Here is a 23,263-nt window from a genome sequence, read left to right as displayed (position 1 = left end):
CTTGATATTTGAAGCAATAGAGGTAATGTTAATAGGTATTTTATTTTGTGGGTGTTTTGGTATTGAAAATGTAATTGGAGTCCTTTAAATATTAAAAAACACATTTCTTTAGAAAAACTAATTTGTCATGTATTTCATAATTTAGAATTATGTTGTTTAGGTTCTAGGTTCTTTTCAATAAAGAGACTAGTTTTTTCCTGGGCAAGACCTTGATTCTTTCCAAAATGGCTATTATTACTTGAATCCTCTCTAAACTTGATACGGTACTTGAATCATTTTCTAGGTCTCCTTTGAAATATGCTGTTATATGAGGGATGTGCAACTCTTATCTTGCTGAAACTCTTCTCCCTTTTGAGATTTATATTATTGGGACTTTTTTCTCACTTTAAAAAAATGTTTTTATTTACTGGAATGGGTGAGAGGGGTGACTAATACAGCAAAGTCTAATAAATAAATCATATTTTCAAAATATCTTTCTAGCACATCAAAGCTACCAAATGATCTGCTTGATTTGCAGCAGCCAACTTTTCACCCACCTGTACTTTCAATGTCAACTGCTTCTCAGGTAGCAAGTACATGGGGAGGTAAGCATGAATGAATCTACTTTGTATATTGTATAGGCATCTCCCTTCCCCATTTTGTGGGATTTACTTGCTTTCACTTGACACATGAGAACTTGAAAAATATTAATATGACACTGAAGTTTTGCCCCTTGAAGACATTTTCATTTATTAATAAATACAATTTTGGAATATATGTTCAGTTAAATTACGAATGAGATTTAATGCAGATGAAGAAGGACCAAATATGTTTAAGTGTGAAATAATTGTTTCCATGTTGAATTTCTGTTCTGTTACCAAGAAATACATAATGGGTATTTTACTTTTGGTATAGAAAAAAAATTTACTTGCAGAGGGGAAAACTCATCTAATGAAGTTCTAATTAAGTTCAGGTAGTATTATCAGGCAGTGTACTATCTTCTGTAGAGGAATGTCATGACAAACTTTTGCTAATTATATTTAAAATGTTCATTTAATTCAGATTTTGGTATTCAAAGAATTTTCCCCTAGTACCAACAGGAAAGTTTGCTGCCCTTGAGTAGTTCTTCGACCTTAAGCTGAACATACTATGTTCATGACCTGGCATTTTTGAAGAGTGAGCCACGTTAGTTTTTAAGTTAGACATTTAGTATGTTTTCAAATCATTTCCTTTGTTTGGTTTTGGTACTTCTGTTTGTATTTATATAAATAGTATTTTACAAACACTCAAAAAATTTTATGAGAGGGGAAGATAATTCTGAGAAAGGACATTGTCTAGAAAACTGTTAGAGAATGGCAGACTACCTTAAACTTTGTGCTGGCTCACATGTAAAGTCTAACTTGAGTGGCTTACCTCTCAGAGCAGGGATTCATTGTTCTAGTGGGGTTTTATGATATATTAGACTTTTTTCCTTTATTTTAATAATTTGAGTTAATAACTTTTTTGGGTTTTTTAATAGTTATTTCTTAAGACCCAATTTTATATAATGGAACATAAACTATGTGAAGGGAGGAGCTCTAAAATATTTATGTTGAGTGTTATGTCCCCAATGGATTGAACATTTCTTGGTATAAAGCAGGTACTTTGTAAATGTTTTTTGAGTCAGTAGATGTTTTCCTTTTAGGAGGCAGATTATTTCTGGTTCAGGACAGGACAGGGAAAAGGAATAGTAAAACACTAAAATACTAAGGTTTTAGATGAATTTTGTGAGCTATCACTTTATTTTAAAAACTAATTGAGCTAAATCTTAAGATCTGGGAGTAATTTCTAAAAGGAGTAAGCTAGTTCAAAGTCAGTGAATTTTTTAGAATTATTTAAATGATCTGTAGATAGCATATTAGGGTTAAGAGAAAGGAATTTCTTAATAGCCTAATGATAATTCCAATTTTAGGATTTTTAATCTGGCAAAATTTGCATGCTTATTTCCTGCTTATTGTGAAGTGCTTATTAATAGGATTAACATGACCATTCAAGCAGTTTTAGTTTGCTTACCTTTAAAAAAACAAACTATAGGTTTTCTAAAATTAAGGCTGAAAAGTTGTATTACTGGAGAGATGAAAAATTTTACAGAAGACTTAGTGAGAACTAATATAATATTTTAGTGAAACTGAACTGGGTGTTAGTTTTATCTGGATACCATATACAGTTGTAGTGTTTGGAATCATTGAGCTCACATATGAAAGCAGATAGACTGTTAGTGTGGGAGAATAATTTTAAGTAATTTCAGTATGTAAAAATTGTTTTATAATCTGTTAGAAGAATTATCTGATAGTTTGTGAATAGAATGTTGGAGTACATTTAATTATGTTTTACTTTTCTGTTTTAGGTTATTTTGGTTTATGTACCATTTTTGTCAAAATTTCCCCCATATTTTAACATTAGGCTTGCTATCTAAATGTGGCACTGTAAAAATTGTTTTGAAAAAAAAAATAAGTATTATCAGGTATAAGGTATAGTTGGGAGCAGAGGCAGTAGCAATTGACTACAGTTTTTCCAAAAGCTTACAGTTATATATGAGGAAAGCATGGTGATCTTACTATAAGCCCTTCATTTTAAGAAAAATGAAACTTTGTTTTGTATTTGGCTTCTGAGTTGGTAATAACTTCAAAGTTTTGACTTATACATAGATAGCCAAAGAGTATTTTAAGCCAAGAACTCTTAATACTTACTCATTGTATTGTCATATCCATGACATTCAGATTAAGATATTTTCCTTTGTTTTTAAAATTAAAGTTACTAAGATAATAAGTCCTTTATATAAAGCTTTGATCATAACAGTAAATTCCAGAAGGTACTTTTTGAAGTTAACCATTTACCTGAACATTTGAAATATGTGGCATTTTGTATCATGCTTTTATAGTATGTGACAAAACAAAGATTAGATTTTTTTTATAATTCTAAAATATTATTTAATGCTTTTATTGCTCTCATTTGCTGAAAATGAATGTCAGCAACAGATTTGTTATTTAATTTAGTTCTTATCATAAGCACCACAGAAATGATGTGTATTTCCAATCACAGCTAGGTTAGTGATAAACAGAGTTAAGAGGAAGTAAGATTTGCCTGTTTATATGAGAGGTATGTAAGTAAGATTGTACCTAAAAATGAACATTGAAGAGAACACAAGCTCGTTTGTTTCTTTCATTCCATTATTAATGAGCCTTTGATTTTTCAAGAAATGGTCTGGAGTTGAACACGCAATTGCTATTGAATACTAATAGCTGAGATTTCAATTTTTACCACCTTAAAAACTGAGTTGCAGCAAATCTAGAGATACACATTATTTTCAGCTTAGTACACTGTTGTATATTTTAAGCAAGATTTCAAAATTTATTTCAGGCAAAAAAGAATGACCCATTCTTAAGTTTAATTTATTTCTTTCTCAGCTGGCATAAAACACACATTATGAAAACACTCATTAAAAATACATTATGAAAACACTCAATTTTCTGTGTGCAAATGTAGATATCAGATATTTATCTCAAGACTAAAAAAATGACTGGTACTATTTTAATCTTTATTTTAACTTTTTGGATTATTTTTCTACATAAAATTAAACATTCAAGTGAATAATGATAAAAAATAATAGAAAAAAGTATTTAATTAAAACATACAGAATTTTAGAGTTGCCAGGCTGATTAAGTTGGAGTAACTGGAATATTATTACTATATTTTTATCTTTAATGAATTTGAATTAATTTTTGTGGTATAATTAAATCTAAATGATGTTAATCTACTATACCATAGTAGAAGTGTTTTGTCAAGGTAGATTAAAAGCTGGTTTTTCTTATTGTGTGATTGATCTAAATATACAGATGCACTTACATTTTTCTGCATACTCTTTAGGATGTTTCATATAATAGAAAATGATTGATATTAAGTGCTTAGGTAAAAAGTATCAGTCAACAGAGTAGCAGATAACTAGTAACTTTTTCCAAACATGTTTTTTCTCAAAAACCTAATGAATCTGTTGTAGAAATGTGCATACTCTTTTTGAATGACTTCTCTCATGGTTGCTTCTGCAGGGATAACTAGAGAGAGTTTTTGTGTTACTTGTCCAACAAAGTATAATGTACTTTTAAAGCGCCATGCCACTATCAGATATTTCAGAGTAGTATTAATACTTTGAACCGAACTGATCAACTCTAAACTTAATGCAGCTCCTTTCTTATACAAGAAGGAGTTAGAGTGGTCATCATCGCATTTGTATTTTAGTACAAAAAGTGAATCTTATTTCTGACTCTTTTCTACTTTTGTTTCTGAATTATTTTTTCTGATTCTTTCCCCCATTTTTCCATTTATTGAGGATTTGGAGAGATGGGAAAGATGTTTATGATCATTTGAGTTAGAATAGTGTATCAGTGAGTTTTGGTATGTTTGTAAGATTCAGTACAGTGACCTCAATTTTATTTTGATGTTTTTCTTTTTGAAGTTACAATTGGAGGATTTGCAGAACACTAGCTTTCAGTTTATTGACTTTAAGGATAAAGTGTGCCTGTATTGTAATGCAGAAGCTGTTTCTTTGGCCATTGCCTCCTTATTGTTCTGCCTTACAGCCTTAGAGTAGATTAATAGTGAATACTGTATTCTTAAATTAGGACCACAAACCAAAATACACAAAAATGGGCTACTGGTTAGAGTACAGGAGTACCTTTCATTTTTAGTTGTGCTAGATAAAATTATGAGAGTTTATTTTTGCTGCTCTTTATTTTTGCTTCTCCCCATACTTAAGGATGAATGACTTTCAGTCATTACAATGTTGGCTATCTTGAATGAGGAATAGATACAGTAAATATGTGGTTCTAAAATAACTTCAATTGTAGGACTTGATGATAGTATGTATTTGATACATTCTAGTAGGGAATAGTACATTTGTTATTCCTGCCAAATCGTTTAGGCTTTAAAACTTACAGCCAGGCCTTCAAAGCTAATCCCAGTCTACTACACGGCCAGTCTTGTGTCTTTGTTCTTAATTTTTCCAAAATTTCTTTTTCCATCATTAGACATTTGCTTCATCTTTATTATTTTGTTTCCTACATCTGAAGCTGTACAACAGTTACATGGACATGTTAGAAACTCCTAATCCCTTTTGGCTTTTTGAAATAACTACTTATTCCATATTCATATCAATTATTTATATCAATTATTTAAGTATGCATAGCTATGCCCCAGTGCCAATACACTCCCATCTTGGGTGGGGAACACGGTTCAGGTTAGGTGGCTCATTTATAGAAACATTTTGTTGTTATTCTCTTTTTAAACTACCGGACTGTTGTCTTTCTGATGTTGTAGAGCAGATCCATCCTTAGTATGCTGCTGTTGTTATGGACACAAAAGTATTTTTTTTCTGAGGGTTCATTTTAAAATATGTTAAATGCATTTCTTCCATCTTGGTGATTAGATTTGATCATTTGCATTTGGATTAATAATGATAATAGCTACTACTTTTCACTTTGCCTCTTTTGACTAATTACAATACTAATTAATTTACTTCCTTTCTCCATTTTGCTGTAATGCACTTGGACTGCACAGATCCTTTCTCTGCTACTGTAGATGCTGTTGATGATGCCATTCCAAGCTTAAATCCTTTCCTCACAAAAAGTAGTGGTGATGTTCACCTTCCTATTTCTTCAGATGTATCCACTTTTACTACTAGGACACCTACTCATGAAATGTTTGTTGGTAAAGTACCATTTAACCTTTCTTTCCAATTAATGTTTATACTGCCTAAGTATTTTTTAACGTATCCATTATTTTTAAAGCACTGCAATAATTACTTTGGATTTTAATAACAAACTTTAAAATAAACTAGCAGTAGTGTAGTGAGGTTTTTTTTACACCAGTATCCCTGATTTTATTTGATGCAAGTTTTTAGGACAGAAAATTTCCTTTGAAATTGAATTTTGTTTTGTTCTCTGTCATATTGTAGCATCACATGCTACATCCTGTTTATAGTTCAGAGAGTTGGTTATTAGAGTTGGATGAAGAGTGACATCTCCTGAACTCACTTGTTATGTGTGCTTATATTTTTCTCTTTCTGTTTGAGAGAGAGGGTGGTTATCACCCTTAGTAGCTTTCTTAATCTTTTTCCCCCTTTTTAATTTCAAATAATGGTATAATTTTATATTGTCTAAAACCTGTACATACCCTCTGTCTAATCTTAAGGGTCTTCATTGTTAGCCTGGAGGTAAATGAAAAATAGGAAATGAAAAGCAACTTGACTGAATAGCTTTAATTGTGATATAAAAATCTATTAAAAAAGGCAAAATTTCATACCAAAGTTATACTAGGAAGAGTAAGTTTTTAAATATATACTAAACTGAAATAAATGTTTTTGAATCCTGCTAAAATGATGCTAAACCCCCTTAAAAGATGATGAAAGTGCTTTTATTCAATTCATAGATAAACAGCGTAAGGTGACACAAATTTAAATCTTTGATTGAAGCAGCATGCATAAAGTCATCTGTGTACTCTAGATAGAGCAGGTGGCCACATTCTGAATACTTAGCTATATCTGAGAGAGAAGAAGGGAAAGTGACTGGAAAGCAGTAGTTGGAGATTTGAGAAAGTTTCAAGGCAGGTGCTCTAATTACATAATTAGTCTAATAGTTCTAAAGGGTAATATTTGGTGGCTGTAATTCCTTTATTGTAATACATTTAAAAATTAGATTAAAAGCAGTTGAAACTAAATTATACATTTTGTTACTCTTAGAAATATGTCAGATGGTGTACCTTTTTGCTTGGTAATAAGGGGTAACAAGAGTTATCTTTGGAGTGTTCTGTCAATAGTCTTTTACAGGTTGTATCTTTTCTTCATATTTACTGAATATCCATGGTATGTATTTAGTAAATATAACTGTATCTTTTTAAGTCTGTTCCCTTAGTTTGAGAATATGAAGCAGATATGACTTTGATTTGGGCTGTATATTTCCATCTTTTAAGTCAGAGCAGTGCATGGGCTTCAAGATGTCACATCTGTGTCCCCTGAAGACACAGGGGACTTAACTTCCTGTTAAATACTTTTTCTTTGTATTGTTACAGAGTATTGTTAAATACTCTTTCTTTCTAAAACTTATTGTTACGTACTTTTATGAAAATACAGAAGGGGAAATTAAAAACCACTGCTATCAACCAATTAGGCATCTAGAGTAGGGGTCAGCAAACTTTCTCTTAAAAGGTTGTTAGATTGTAAATATTTTTGGCTTGTGAGCCACACAGTCTTTTTCACAGCTACTGAACCTTGATATAGCATGAAAACAGCCATAGGCAAGACACAAACACATGAGCTTGGCTGTGTTGCAATAAAACTTTATTTACAAAGACAAGGAGCTATAGTTGATTCCTGTCATAGAAGAGGCCTTTTAGTAAGTCTTTCAGTACAAGTTGAAAGTTCCTAAGAAGTACAGTTGTGTAATAAAAATTCCATTAGTTTCTTACTCAGTAGTAAGAGCATGAAAGGACCACCCAAGGTGTGTCATTGCTTACACTGCATCATCTAACTAGCCACATGTCATCCTTTAAGGCTTGATTTATTAAAATTAAGTGTTAAATACAATTAAAATTTTTCTTTCTCACTTGTACTAGCCACAGTTCCACTCTTCAGTGGCACAGTGGCTACCATAATGTACCGTATTCACATATCTGCATAATGTGCAGATTTATAAAGCATTTCTGTTGCTAGAAAGCTCTTTTGGATCATGCTGCTCTAGAATAGTGATCAGGAAACTTACTGTAAAGAGCCAGGTAATAAATACCGTAGGCTTTTATATGATGCATAAAATCTGTGAGTCATCATCTTTTCTCTCTTTTTTTAAACCCTTTCAACATGTAAAAACCATTTTTAGCTCTCATGCCATATAAATAGGCCATAGGCTGTAGTTTGCCAGCTCCTGCTCTGTAGAGTTAAGCATGACCAGGAAAAATCAGAGAGTTAGATATGTAGATACCTTCCAGATCTTTCAGAGCAGGACCTTGATTTGATATAGTTCTCAGTGTAGTTTGTAGCTTGCCCTCATTAAAGCCCTAGGGATACTGGGATGTGTAAGTCAGGTGAGTGGGTCGTGGTCCCAGCCATGCCTCCTTCCTCATCTGCAGAAGACGACATTAGAAGAGATGTTAGTATTGGCTAACGAGCCAGCTGGTTCATGTTTTTTCATCTGAGGATATGCAGTGTTGGTTGTTTTTTAAAATTTGTTGTGAGTATTATTTATATATATGTTTTAAATATAGTACTCATAATGGAGCCTTAAGTTAAGTGCTTATTTTTAGTAAGTTGTAAATTAAAGAACACCAAGGGCTTGTACTCCTCTGTTTTCTCTTTTGTTTTTTGTTCCTGTTTTTGCTTTTAATTACTTCATTCCACTCTTAGCTGTTCCTCCTCACTTTCTCACTTTTCTCTCTTTTTCCTATCCTTTCTTTTCCTCCCTTATATGCCTTGTCAGATACTTTTTGTGGCACTCAAGCTTATCGTAATACTACCTTTATGTGCCATGAGCCTTCTACTGTAGCTGGTTTATTTGGAGGTAGGTAACAATAATCTCTAAAATTTATTAGTTTGTTTATGCAAGAGGTATTTCTTTTTGTTGTTTTCCTTAAAATGAGTTGGTAAGAAAATAAAAACTTGGTTTAATAAATAGTAGAGTTATTTTCTCAAAAAAGTATGAGGCCTATTTGTTACCGAACTACCACCAAAATCTCCTAACAATCTAATTTTTCTCAGAGGTGTTTGGAATACCTCTCTGTCCCCAACACTTGTTCATCTTGTACCTTTCAGTCAGCTTATTATTTTCCTCTTGAGATTGTTCCTACAGTGCAGTATTAATAAGTGTTAATCTGTGAAGTGGCCAGTGACAGACTTTACACTGGGTTTTGTGAAATGAAAGTTAGGCAATTCAGTTTTCATCAAGGTAACCTTAACTTGGTGAGCCTATTTATCTTTTGCAGGGAATCCCTAAATCTTCTCTTTTGAAATGGTGATATTTTATAACTTTGCTTTAAGTCACTTTTAAAAATTAAAGGTTGACAGTCTAATCAGCTATTATAATTTATTAAGAATTTCCCTTTTACTTTTTTCCTCTGCTAGTTGAAGCTGTTGAAATTTGAGGTACTAGCTCTGGATTACTTCGTATCTTTTCAATTCTTTTATACTTTTAGGCAGTAACATCATAATTTCACAGATTGGTGCCCCTAGGGACCTCAGGAGATGGCTCCTCTCTTTACAGAAAGTTATGAAGTTGTTTTTGTATTATTATGAAGGATAGGCTTATCTCTGATACGAGCAAAATTCTAGAAAGAATTTGGGACAGGATATCAGAGGAAAATAGAAATTTGATATACTGTCCTAGTTACAAATTATTGTTCCCTTTGTTTTCTTATTAAATGATACCATAGCTCAGACATTGTTTCCAGGATTTAAAGAACACTGTAAGCTTCTTACACTGTAATGGTGTAGCATGGGGATGTAATTATAAAGCATGATAGATTTTTGTCTTTCTTGAGTAGATACATCTGTTCCTTTTGTAAGGAGCTTTGAGAACTGGCAAGCCTGTGGTGTATTTGTTGAACAGTTTGTATACTTCAGAGAACTGTTAAATCAGTGTATGTAATTATATTTTGATAATGTTGTATTCTCATTGTATGGTCAGTGTCTTTGAGTTAAGAGTATTTTACAGGCTAAATGACTATGGCATAAGATCAAACTTGTACATTTAAAAATCTTTGCCTCTGCAGAATACTGATACTCTGATGTAAAATGCTACTTTTACAGTAGTATCATTGATGTATACCAGCTTGTGTGAGTCACTGTTAATAAAAAGTCCTTTCTGGCTTCTCTGACTTTGAGGACCTTCTTGAACTTCTCAACAAATCTTGTCCTAGTTTTTCTTTAAGATCAGTCTTTTTAGTACAGTGTTGTTATACTTCCTTATATCCTGGTCATGTGCATTAAGAGTTCAATGTGAGATTCTTATAGACTGAAATTGCCTTTAGCAGAAAGATGGGACAGGAAGAAAGGGTCTATGTTTACGGCTCAAAAGTTTAATTTCTCTCTAATATAGTTATTAATCTTCTAATACCAGATATTTAAAACTTTTTAACATTATGAGTTTATAAAATTTAGAGATGGAAGAGAATTCCTTCCACAAGGAAGGAATTTATTATTGCCATTTATTCCAGCCTTCCACAAGTGAAAGAATCCCTTCTTTGTGATCCTTGCTAGGCTGTTCTCTACTTGAATATATACTCAGTGATTGAAAGCTCCTCAGGTCATGTGACAGCCATAAAGGTCTAGATGATTTTAGTTCTTCTAGTTATCCTGTAGAAATTCAGAACCTCACTTCACAAAAATAAAACTTTACACAATTGAAAATCTTATATTTACCTCAGCATTACCTGGTTTCTCTATAAACTGGATGTCTTGGCTGAATGCCACTAGCATCAGTGTAACATTGACAGAAGAGAAAAAACTTTCCCTTTCTGTTCTTGTGTTTCAGCGTAGTTAAATCAGTATATTTGATGACATATGTGGCGACCCCCTATGGAAGTAGTTAAGTTGAACTTAGAAGATGGTTGAAAATAGTCCTTTTTTTTTTTAATATTCAAAAAACACCTGGACACAAGGGGTTCATAAGGATTAGTGGGTTATAACTTTTAAGAATCCTGTTACTTTGCAAATCAACTTAAACCGTATAGCTTTTGATTAACCATCGAAGGAAGGGAGGCGAGAAATATGGAAGGTGAGTAGGTAGAGGGAGAAAGACTTTTTGGGATACTAAGTTATTTTTTTTTTAAACACCACAGAATTCTTATTTTATTCCCAGATGATCCTTTTAAATTTTGGTTTCGTACAAGATCCTAGAATTTTAGATGTGTTTGGTTTTTTAAAGATCATTAGCATAAAAATTTAAGGTAAAAAATAAGCAAAAATGTTATTTTGTAATGAAACAAACTAGTAATTCAACTTTACTTACTTTTTTATTTTCTTAGTGGGGTGATTTTGTTTTGGAAAATGTAATCACTACAAGGAGATGTGGTAGTCTAGGAAACCTTTTGCTGGAAGGGTTGGCTTTGTTTTTTGTTGTGGGAATTTAAGGCTTTTTCCATTCTATTTTCTTCATTATTAGATATTTATAAATGTAGAGTTACTAAAGACTGAGCTTCTTCCATTTTGGTTTCTCTTAGGGTTCACTCCTTCTCCAGTTGCACAGCCACATCCTTCAGCTGGCCTTAATGTTGACTTTGAATCTGTGTTTGGAAATAAATCTACCAACATTACTGTAGATTCTGGGGGTAAGAAAAAATTACTTTATTACCTTTACTCTAGTGTTCTAGTTTAGAGTCTGTGTAAGGACAGATAATGGTACTTTTACCATGTGTAAATAGATGGAGTTAGGATAGCCAAAGAAGTGGGTCCTCCTCCCTCAACGACTGGAAGAAAATTTCAAGCGACTATTAGCCTTTATTCTTTTCTTAGTGGCAGTTTTGATTCTGGGAAGATCTGTTTCTCCCAGAGCTGTTAAGAGAGAGAAAAAAGAGATTTTCCTTAGATTAGAGTTCTCAATTACTAGTGACTATGTGTAGAATGCTCTGTTTTTTACTCACTATAATTTTTACTTTTACTGAAATAAAATTGGCTTTTTTGAAAACTAGGAAAGTATTACCTGTGGTACCTTGACGTATTGAAATAGTCTGTGTAGTGAACAGCTGGAATAATTAAATATCAGAGCTATGGGTGCAGGGGCTTTTTTTTTTTTAATCATTTTGTAGTATGCTTGTTCATTTGTCTTAAGACAGCTTTATAGACCTCTAGAGCTAGGTTTCCATTTGGTATCTTGTTAATTTGAAGTTTGTAAAAATTGAATTCCTATAAAGTTGACACTAAATTATGTTCTTAATCGTAGAGTGGTAAGTGTAGTAATTAAATTCAGACCATTTAAACATTGAGATACTCTTAATTTCATAATATACAGTTATTAATAGTTATAAGTGTTATACAAAAGTAAGAAGCAAGCTTATAAAGAGTATGTATGGACTAGAAATTCATTTTTTTCTGTGCACTGGTAGGTTTACAATGATTTTTGATGTATTTTAACTTTTTCCTCTTGAGTTTGTCTTACTGGGAGGAAGGATAAAGGATATAGAAACCAGTTTATAATTTCTAAGCCCCCATTTTTGGTGACTTTCTTTTTCAAATTCTCTAGTATTCCTAGGTTATGCTATTGAGTCGTTTGGTGGCTTGGTTGATTGGATTTGTTTTACCTTTTACCCTTCAGGAGAGAACCTTAAGGGATTTTATTTTTAAGCAATGTCCTAATTTACTACATGATTCTGTACAATTAGAGTGTAGTTTAGCTATTTCTTAGGTATAATTTAGGCTGTTTTTAGACAGAAAAAAAGAAATAAGCTAGTGGTTCGTTTTCACTTGATTCTAATATACTGTTTTACATATACCTTACATTCTTCACTTTAAAGAGTATAAAAAGGTCTATAAAATACAGTTCTTAAAAGAAACGTTTTTTCAGAGATGTATTTTTTACTTGTATTTCTTCAAGTGTGAGTGAGTCTTCAGAAGACTTTGTCGGCTGAGGGGGAGGATTAATTCCATCCTTCTCATCCCAGTTTTGGAATACGAGTAGTTTACTTGAATGCTTCTTTCTTCATTCCCTTTAACTTTAATGTAATTTTGTTATGACGTAAGACAAATGAATTCTGCCAAAGTACATGCAGCCTCCTCAATCGATTTACTTTGAAATGGTGGATTTCTCCTTTTTCACTTAAGGGCATTTATTAGTGCCCATTTTCTTAAAGGATTTTCCCATTAAACAAACAAGGAGAAAACGCAGAGACCTCCTTTAGAAAGCTGTAGCTCTATAAAGTTCCTTACAAAATCCTATTTCATCTGTTTGTAACTTTAAGGCTTTGATGAACTAGGTGGACTTCTCAAACCAACAGTGGCCTCTCAGAACCAGAGTCTTCCCGTTGCCAAACTCCCACCTAACAAGTTAGTATCTGATGACTTGGATTCATCCTTAGCCAACCTTGTGGGCAGTAAGTATTTTTTGAATTCTTGAATCTTCTTTACAATAAGTTGTTTTATAAAAGTGAGTCTAGTTTTTAAATGCTTTCTTTTTCTCGTGTCCTAGATCTTGGCATTGGAAATGGAACCACTAAGAAGTGAGTGTTAAATTTGCTTTTTTTTCCCCATGTGCCATCTAGAGGTTGGTTTGGCTTTTATCTCAAGAAAGTATGTGTATAAATGTCATCTGCATCTTAAATGCTCTGTTCAATCTAAATTTATAGTAAAGAAACTTCATAATTACAGACATTTATATCTCACTTGTGTTTATTTAAAGTGATGTAAATTGGAGTCAGCCAGGTGAAAAGAAGCTCACTGGAGGATCTAACTGGCAACCAAAGGTTGCACCAACAACTGCGTGGAATGCTGCAACAATGGTGAGTTGTAAAATCTCATGATATACTAATATGAATAATTTAGGTGAATATGTACTGTGAAAGTGTGTTTAAAGCAGTGATAAAGCGTAAGTGCAAAGGTCGTTACAAAATTTAAGAAATAAAAGTAATTTTTATTCCTTTCATTCAGCTTCTAAAGGAAGCTGGGTTGACACTATTTGCCAGGTACATTTTTGTAGCTAACATTTACTTAAGGGTTATTTTGTGCCAGGCATCATTCTAACATAATACGTGGTTTTGTTTTATATAATCCTCAAATTAACCTTATATGGTAGTAACTATTATTATCCCATTTTACAGATAAGGAAATGGAAACATAGGATTATTAAGTAATGAGCCCAAATAAAAGAGATGGGGTGGGTTTTTAGAACTCAGGCAGTGTTACCTCAGAGGCTGTGTTCTTAACCATTATTCTCTATTGCTGGTTTCAAATCTGTTATTTATTTGTCTGACACTGAATCGGTTGCTGATTTCACACACACAGTGTTTCCCCTAAAAATGGCTCAGTGTTCACTAATTCAGTGTTCTGGTGACTTGAAGAACCTTTAGTTCAGTTCAGTCACTCAGTCATGTCCAACTCTTTGCGACCCCACAGACTGCAGTACGCCAGGCCTCCCTGTCCATTGCCAACTCCTGGAGTTTACTCAGACTCATGTCCGTTGAGTCGGTGCTGCCATCCAACCATCTTATCCTCTGTTGTCCCCTTCTCCTCCCTTCAGTCTTTCCCAGCATCGGGGTCTTTTGAACCTTAAGTGCAGCAAATAAGGAGAATCAGCTATAAAAATTAGATGACAGTATTAACAAAAACCAAGCAGGTATAGTTTCAGCTGTGTATGTATACACACACACACATCTCACATAGATTATAATCTTAAATCCTAAATAAATTTATTCTAGTAGATGATATATTCTTTTATTTTACAAAAGAGAAAAGGAGATTCAGAGGTGTTAAGTTGACCACCTTGCTAATTGGTACCTAAGTTGAAACTCCAGACCTGCCCACCTGGCCCCAGAGCCAGAGCGTCTTCAGGTATTCCGCATTGTTCCCTAGTTCTCCATCCTCTGGTTATTTCTTGTCAGAGTTGGATGTATCCGGTGACAAATTCTTCACTGCTTTGCACATGTATATGAAAGACTTCAAAAGCTTCACAAGTATTGATTTGGGGATTACAAATAAATTTTAGTTTGTAACAAATTTGCAAATATAGAATCTATGAATAATGAAAATTAATTGTATGATAATTAATGTCCATGAGATTCTCCAGGCAAGAATCCTAGAGAGGGTTGCCATTTCCTTTTCCAGGGGATCTTCCCAACCCAAAATCAAACCTGGGTCTCTCCTGCATTGCAGGCAGATTCTTCACTGTCAGAGCCTCCAGGGAGGACCAATGAGTTGGAATCTAATACTAAAGAAGTTCTAATGGTTTTAATTACCGTAAGGTATGGTTGTCCTTGAGTAGTTTGTGGCTGTACCACTACCCTTGGTCAGCTATTGTTTTACCAATCCAATATGTCTTCCTGGGTCAGAGAAAACCAGTTTCTTTTTTGTAGAAAAATTTGAAACATGCTTTCTTGCAAACTTGGGCTAACAAGCAGCATTTTGATTATGCAAGCTGCACAGTGTGTCCTTCCTGTTGTTAGAGACCCTCATACCCTCATTATAGCCACTTTTGTTACTAAAGCTCTTCCAGAGCATCCTGCTGTTTTGCTGTTTTCCTTGGGTTAATTGTAAAAATTAAATATAGGGCTGAGATAAAAATAGTGTGCAATTAAAGTTTTCCATGACATTATCTAGAGAGTTCTATTAATCTCAGTCTTCATTAGTGGAAATTAATACTAAAATTTAGCCACCTTTTAAAATCAGTACTTTTTCTCTGGGCTTCCCTGATGGCTCAGCAGTAAGAATCTACCTGCCAATGCAGGGGATAACGGGTTTGATCCCTGGGTCAGGAAGATTCTCCTGGAGAAGGAAATGGCAACCCATTTCTGCCTGGGAAATCCCATGGACAGAGAAACATGATGGGCTCTAAAGAGTTGGACATGACTTAGTGACTAAACAACAACTTTTTTCCTGGTAGTGGTCACTACCATCACCAATAATAAAACCTTACATTTTAAATAGTTTACATTTTACACACACATACACACTGTCCTGACTCTATAATTAGTGCACTCTTGGGAGCAGCTGTTGTCCCAACTGTAGGGGTAAACTGATTTTTCTTTTTCCCCTCAAGTGGAAAGCAGCTCAGAAGCAGATTTAAATTGAAATCCATCCCTTCTGACTCTGAATCCAGTGTTTTTCCCACTGTAACATACCTCTAGGTGTGAATCATACATTGATATAACATATGAACCATGATATAAATCCGCATGCTGATAGGAAAACACAATGACTCCTTTCTTATTTTGTATTAAATTAGTATTAATCTATATGAAATAGTAGAAATTTGCAAATAGCACTTGACCTTAGATTGACTGTTAGAATGTAATAGGCATCTAACCATCTAGAATGTTGATAAGAAACCATATCTATGGTGCTGTGTTGTATATGGTAAGGTGTGTCATCTCTTGAGGACTTGGTTAAAATATTTGTATGTATGTATTCCATAGAGGTTCTTTTTAATGACTAACATTTAGGGCTGGTGATGTGATTCACTACCTAGATAAAATGCTGCTTATGACATTACATTTCTAACCTTTTTATTAATCTTTAAACACTGTCAAGGTTTTTAAACTTTTAAAAATTTAAAACAAATTTATTGATATTTTATTAAAATATATAATGATGTTACACTATCAACTCTTTTAACTGCTTGCTTTTTTTTTCTGTGATATTCATTGTACAGTGCATCCCGGTTTATGGTATGCACTGAACTTTACACTGTTCATACTACTGATAGGTTTTATATTTTAATGACACTTGTAATTCTTACGTAAGTAAGGTGATGATGCCAAAGACTAAATTTCCCTTGTCAACCTTGATAGTGTTTTGGTATAGATGTTCTTCCATTAGATACTGGAAATACAAGGAATTCTAGGTAGTTAATGAATGTACATGTGAACTAAAATGCTCTCTATGTATTTTCTGTTGTGTAAGTACTTGTTCTAATCCAGTGTTATTGCATTATGTAATTGTTCTCCCTGGGAAAAACAGAATGGCATGCATTTTCCACAATACGTAAGTGACCAAAAACTAGCCTTTTTTGCAATAAATTGGCATGCTATTAACCACTGCTGTAGCAGAATCTCATAACCTTCCAGCTATTACTTGTTTTCACATTCAAATTTTCACTGTGCCAAAAATTCTTCCTAGCATCTACTGATTTCATGGGTTTGTTGTAGAATTGATTCTGATGATGGTAGCATGGGAAATATAAATTTTTTTTCTTGCTTAATATTCTGCCATTTGCTGCCAGATGGCTGGGCGTCTGTGTTTGTATCTGTGCTTCCACTATGCACTTGATGACTTCTGAATGAAGGGAAATGGTGATTGTGGTAATGTTGAAAATAACAATTGCATGAAATCTTACAGGCTTCTGCTGTACTTGGCAGTTTGTCTACTGCTCTTGCAGCTCTTGGTTTTTAAGTAGGGAGAGACCAATAAGTTCTACATGCTCACACAAATACTAAACTTTTAACTATTCACTTTAGTTATGCTTTATTTAACTTCTCCATGTGTATGTTCAAATTGCCATATAATTTATGTTTTATGTTTTAGCAGTGTTATTGGTCTTTCACCTGTATTCATCTGAAGTTTTTATTAAAAGATAACACATAGGGGAATGTTGTTAAGACAGCAAATGTATCTAAAATGATTCTTGCTGAGGTCGTATATTTCAAAGCATGAATTGAAGTAGGAAGAGGAAGGACCTTAAACATCTTAGTAATAGATCATTCTTTTAGACATTTAAGCATAAACAGACTTGAAAATGTATTACTCCTCTGAATTGGTGCTTTGCAGAACATATTTTAAATAATTTACAGAATAAATTAGAATATTAATATATATATTCTACATACAAACTTGAGTCATACTCCATAGTGGTTTGAAATCTTTGGGCTTATTTGAAAGAAGTGAATGAGGTCCTTAGAAACTAGTCTTTTGGAAGATCAGATTGTTCACTGATTTGAAATCTTTAAGTTTTGTCTTTGCTGCAGAAGTGAAGCACCTAGGAACATTCACTCTGCTGCTTTTTCTGGGCAGACATCTTTATGGGAGAGACAGACGTTACATTGTAGGATTTGAGTGTTTCTAAAAATCTGAATATTTTTAATGCTGTAAAAGCACATTGAAATCTTAGATCACTGTTGCATATAAGTTTAAATGGTATTTTTTCTTTCTAATAATTCTGCTTTTCTGCTAATTTCAAGACACCTTTTGTCATTGAGCTTGACACAGTTATTAATGAACACAAATATCACCTTTAATCACAGCTGTCTTAGCAATTCTTTTTAGCTATTAATTACCTGGACTCCATTGACATATGTGGGTTACACTTGCTTGTTTGTTTTTTCTCTTACCATGTCAGGCCCCCCCTGTAATGGCCTATCCTGCTACTACACCAACAGGCATGATAGGATATGGAATCGTAAGTATTTTTCCCAACACAGCTTTTTGAAAATCGATTGACCTGCATTTAACATGTATTTATTTCCAAACTTAACTGAAAAAAGAGTTAGTGCCACATATACCCTTAGTAACTAGCACAGAACCTTGCACCACAGCGTAGGTTTCATAAGTATTTCTAAAACAGTTATTATACAACAAATATCATTTATTAATGTTAACTGTATTACTTGGCTTATTTTTCCTCTCATAAGTTTTGTTAGGCATCTATGCTTCATTGTGAACTCATTTAAACATTAATGTTAACTCCAAGTCTCTGTTGCTTTGACCTTATATTAATACCAGTGAGGTCTTAAAACCTTAATACTACTATAGTGGATGTGGGGAGTTGATATTTCTTGCATTGTGTAGGGGGTAAATTTAGTTTAGTAAAGGCCAGAGAAATTTTCCTATGACATGATTGGTATAGTACAGAAACAGTGTTTAAACTTTTAAGCTGCCCACAACCCACATTATAAACTGCTCTTACTCTCCCAGCTCTCGTAATATGCAGACTCAAATAAAAATGAAGGTGTAGTAGCTTCAGCCCACTACACATTCTGGGAAACTGTTGCTGGTGGGAGGCAGTGTTCATCCATTGGTATTGCTGTTGTGGCTACTTCTGCTACTTCTTTATTTATGTCTTAGTGAAAGTAGCTCTTTCTCTGCATATGAAAAAGTTTCATAAAAGCTTTTGGATTAAGTAGTCATTACATAAAAAGGGTATCTACACAGAAAACTCATAAAGTGAATCACTGAAAATAGGAGTCATCTTAAAAAGTTAAGTAGAACTTGCAGAAAGATAAGATTTTAGAATATTGCATTTTAACCAAAATAATGTAATGGTGTGTGTACTCTGTTCTGTCACTTATGTTAATTTTATATTGTGGAGTGGTAATTTCTAAAGAGATGGTTGTTTGAGATTTATTTTCAATTACTTAAGAATGAACTAACCTCTGTGTGTGAATTTAAGCCTCTTCTTGGTTTTCTTTAAAAATGTGTTAAGATAAAATGAAAGAACTGTTGAAGGTAAACTTCTTCAAAGAATCAACTATTTTCCCTTGTGCTTACTTGCATTATGGTATAAGAACTGGATTTGATGAACAAAGGCAATTTACTTTGAAATGTCTTAACCATTTTATAGTTTTAAGTTTCCCTATGTCTAAAGATGGCAAGTTTGGAAATTTTTTTTGGTCTAAATTATTTTGTATGTTTATTGTAGTTTGAATTTTGCAGTTCATACAGAAAAAGTTGAGTTTTTTGGTAAACGTTAAAAAATAAGCCCAAGAAAGATTTTCCATACCAAAACAATTCTCTTAAAATTTTTAGCTGTCAGTCTTATTTGCATTTATAGACATTTCCCCTTTGAGTTAATTCAGATGTACTAATACTAGTACATCATTATCATCCTTCTTGTTTACTTACTCATAATAAGGAAAATGTGAGTCAGCATCCTTTAACTTGAGAATTTCTGTTTTTTGTTTTTTTTAGCCTCCTCAAATGGGAAGTGTACCTGTAATGACACAACCAAGCTTAATATACAGCCAACCTGTCATGAGACCACCAAACCCTTTTGGCCCTGTATCAGGAGCACAGGTACTAATTAACATGCTGCACGTAACTTGTACTGTGCTTGATGTGGAAGAAATATAATACCGAAAAATCCTTTTATGCAGTTCAAAAAAACAAGTTGTTAGCATTTTTTCCCTTCATGGAGGATGATACTTTCTTCATGTATCTTTCTCATGTTAGAGCTTTTAGGAATGTTGACTATTTGGAAAGAAAGGATAAGCGATTACAAACAGTAATCAAGTTATCGAGAAAAGTCTTGATAACTTATAGTTGGTAGGGCCAGAGGTTAAGAAACCTTCTTTCTGATAACAATTCTGATGTGCGCTCTCCTGTGTTGGCCTTAGAAACCTTGAGCTCAGAACTCAGTTCTTGGCTTGAATGCCACAATGAAGTGTTGCCGTTGAGATGTCTGTGAAACTTGACAAGTCTTCAAAAGTTGTGAATGCTATTTTTTCATTAGATAACTTTCTCCTGCTGAAGATCATATTTAAAAACAGATAACCCTCTCCCCACAAAAGAGCAAAAAAGCTTGAAATGCCATCCTGACCTAATTTCTTCACAGGAAAGACTTTTCTCTTCAGATGTTTCTAAGGCCTTCTTCAGTTCATGAAAATTCACCTGGATATTCACTCTTTCTTTTTCATCTCACTATTGTTAGCATCAGGGAAATCTGGATTTTTTTTTTGAAAAATGCTTCTCCCATTATGGTTAGGAGAGGAGATAAGTTTCTTTGTTGTTTACCTCTCTGATGACATCTGGTGGGACGAGACCTTTGTAAAGAGATAGGTTGGCTTATCCCTCTCTATTACCCTGCTCATATCATTTAACAGTTGGGAAGTACTGACATGTGATTGTAAAAGTCACCCCCTTTCGTGGCTTCCAGTGCCAACTGATTGATTATTTTATGTATTTAATGCTGTTTGAAAGCATTCATGAGCATGTTTGTTGATGGACTTGTTATTCCTTTTCCACTTGAACACAGGTAGTTTTATACTTGATAGTGTATACAGTGTTATATTGCAAAAATTAGTTTGTATTGATCCAGTTAAGTTAGTCTATATGTATCTCATAGACCAGTGAAGCAGAAGAGACCGTTTCATTTTTCAGCCTTTTTGAGTATTGACCATTTAATAAATTTGAGTATTTATCATTTAATAAATTGATTACTTGGGCAGTGCCAGTGACTGGGAGTGGATAGTGAATTTAATTCTGATTGAGAGGTAAAATCTATGTGCTTTGAATTTCATGTATTTCCCCGGATGCCTCTTTTATTCTCATTTGTCCATGTTAAAGTGACCTTTTCTTCCTGCTCCTCAAACAGTTAAGTATTCATAATGAAGTTACTTGGTAGATGAGGTAATTGATGCAGTTATCTTTCTTATGCATTTGTTTTTATAAATTAGATTATGGGTATTTATAGTTTTCTTTCTTTTCCATCTTTTACCAGCAGCAGTTCTGAATATTGGCTGAATACTGTTAAAGAAATGTATAGATTTTGATAACATTAAGCTGTTGGTGATTTCCTTAACTTTTGATGTAGATCCTTTAGTTTATATGTCTTCCTGTTGTTTTTTTAGTTTTTTCTTTGTTACCCACATTTTGAACTTGAGGTACATGTAGTTTATTTTTAAAAATTGCCTTGGGTTTTTTTACTGTTACAAGACCAAGTGATGAAGAACTTAAATGTATTTAGAAGAAAAAAAAACAACTGTATTTTGGGGCTGTAAATTTACTGGTAACCACTAACTACCTAATTTTCCCTGATGCATAGCTAAAACCCAGCACCTAATGTGGGTGTTGTCTTGCAAGCTCCTAGCTCAGAAACAGAATATATTGTTACTAAGCTTGGGTGCTACCTGGCAGTTTGCAAACACTTTCACATACATTACCTCATTCTCAAAATAATGTTTAAGGTAGATGGGCTTCCTGTCACTATTGTCACCATTCTTTATTTAAAAAAAGTTGAGATTTGGAAAGATTCTTCAACTAAACTAAACAAGTGGTGAAATGCAACTTAGCTCCTTCCTGGCCTGGTGCTCACTTGTGCCACGTTACCTCTCTCCTGCTCCTCAGCCCATGTGGCCACTATGGCACCACTGTCTTCCTGTGCCCGTAGTGAACCACTCTGCTAATTCCTTGGGTTTCCTGTTGGATTATAAACTATATTTATGTATCTAAGATATAACTGCTGTAGTTGTCAAGAGCATCCTATACAGTTTTGGATAATACTTTAACCTTGAAACATTATGCATGAGGGGTTTTGGTGTGTGTGTTTTTAATATAGTTTAAAACAAATCTTAGTAAAAAAGAATCTGCCTTAAAAATTGCTAGCCCCCTGGCATCAGTTCTTAACACAGGTTTTATATCTTGTTTCCTTTTGAAATCCATGTTAACTGTCACTAAAACACCAAAACAATGCAAGAATTTCCAAGTATATAAATGAAATAGTGATAGAACTGCACTTTTCTCATTACTTGCTCCCAGAAGAGAATGAGAACATTTGGGAACAAGCTTCTAGTTGGGAAATCAAATTTGAGGTCAGTAGTTAATTTTAAATATTACTGGTTGAGAAAAGGAAATGAAGAAGGCAAATTGATGACGAGGAAAAGACTGGGTGGCAGTGAAGTGGTTCAAAGAGGCTTTGGACTTCTCCTTACAGAGTTATTTGAACCAGTTGAAAGTCAGAGTCTTAAATGTTATGTTGTTGCTTTTGATTCCTTTCCCCTCTTTGTTTTCCCTGTATCTTGTGATGGTGTCCCACTGACCATTCCTCTGCTATTCTCAGCCCCTCCCTTTTTGCAGTCTATAATCCTTGATCCAGATTGGAACCTTTCTTGCCTTTCTAGTTTAATCCATGTGTAGATACTGGAGTAAACTTCTGTAGGCAGTATTTGTAGCATCTTATCTCCAGACTCAAAAATCTAAGGAGATGAATTTAATATAACTGAACATGTAAGATATACCCTCAGCTTTTCTTTTGTCTTAAAAACTTCCTCACAGAATTTCCCTCTTTGAAATAATAATGAATAAGCAGAACATTCATGTTCTTCCAGCTCCATGCATTCACAATTCTCAGTAATTATCCAGTGTTGTTCTGCTGTCTTGTCTGTTCTAGAAGAACTTTGTCTGTCATAAAGTGGATTTACTCTTTGCTCGTTCTAAGTTATCTCTCATCCCTTTTCAGCTCTCCTGAGATGTGAAGCTCTTTTCCCTGTTCTGCATTACTTCTCTTTATAGAATTTGTCACTGCTTAGCATCCATCACTTCGTCCTTTTGTCCACTTATCGCTCCTCCATCCATTTGATCTAGTGAGAGTTGCCTATATTAGACTGTAACCCTCACAGAGGCAAGCGTGTATATTTTATGTTCATGGTTCCTAAAATGGTGCCTGACTCAACAGGTTTTGAATATTATTTGTCAAACAAGAGAATTTGGTTGACAAATAATTTTCCATTGTGTCACTTACTCTGTTTCTCATTGATATATCTTTTTACTTACTTATAAACATTGTAGTAATTTAAAGCAGTGTGCAAAATCGGTTTAAATTCTTCGCTAATAGACTGTAAGCTAAAATGTTAG

General features: G+C 33.6%; 1 protein-coding gene across 17 annotated transcripts in view; it reads left to right on the top strand.

The window, feature by feature from the left end:
* The window catches only part of PICALM (phosphatidylinositol binding clathrin assembly protein), a 101,547-nt gene that overhangs the window by 65,786 nt on the left and 12,498 nt on the right, over positions 1-23,263 (top strand). For 2 of the 17 annotated variants that reach the window (XM_027531893.1, XM_027531889.1), the window contains exons 12-21: positions 481-584; positions 5,572-5,721; positions 8,481-8,561; positions 11,218-11,325; positions 12,967-13,083; positions 13,179-13,209; positions 13,389-13,488; positions 16,661-16,684; positions 18,036-18,095; positions 19,604-19,708. In XM_027531893.1, coding sequence (XP_027387694.1) covers positions 481-584; positions 5,572-5,721; positions 8,481-8,561; positions 11,218-11,325; positions 12,967-13,083; positions 13,179-13,209; positions 13,389-13,488; positions 16,661-16,684; positions 18,036-18,095; positions 19,604-19,708 — 880 coding nt within the window. Of the gene's footprint in view, positions 1-480; positions 585-5,571; positions 5,722-8,480; positions 8,562-11,217; positions 11,326-12,951; positions 13,084-13,178; positions 13,210-13,388; positions 13,489-16,660; positions 16,685-18,035; positions 18,096-19,603; positions 19,709-23,263 lie in introns of all 17 variants that reach the window. The other 15 variants (XM_027531891.1, XM_027531887.1, XM_027531895.1 and 12 more) reach the window with 10 other exon arrangements.

The sequence above is a fragment of the Bos indicus x Bos taurus genome, chromosome 29 (assembly GCF_003369695.1).
Source record: "Bos indicus x Bos taurus breed Angus x Brahman F1 hybrid chromosome 29, Bos_hybrid_MaternalHap_v2.0, whole genome shotgun sequence".
Classification (NCBI taxonomy): domain Eukaryota; kingdom Metazoa; phylum Chordata; class Mammalia; order Artiodactyla; family Bovidae; genus Bos; species Bos indicus x Bos taurus.
Note: the sequence above shows the minus strand (reverse complement) of the source record. Positions and strands in the feature narration are given on the sequence as shown.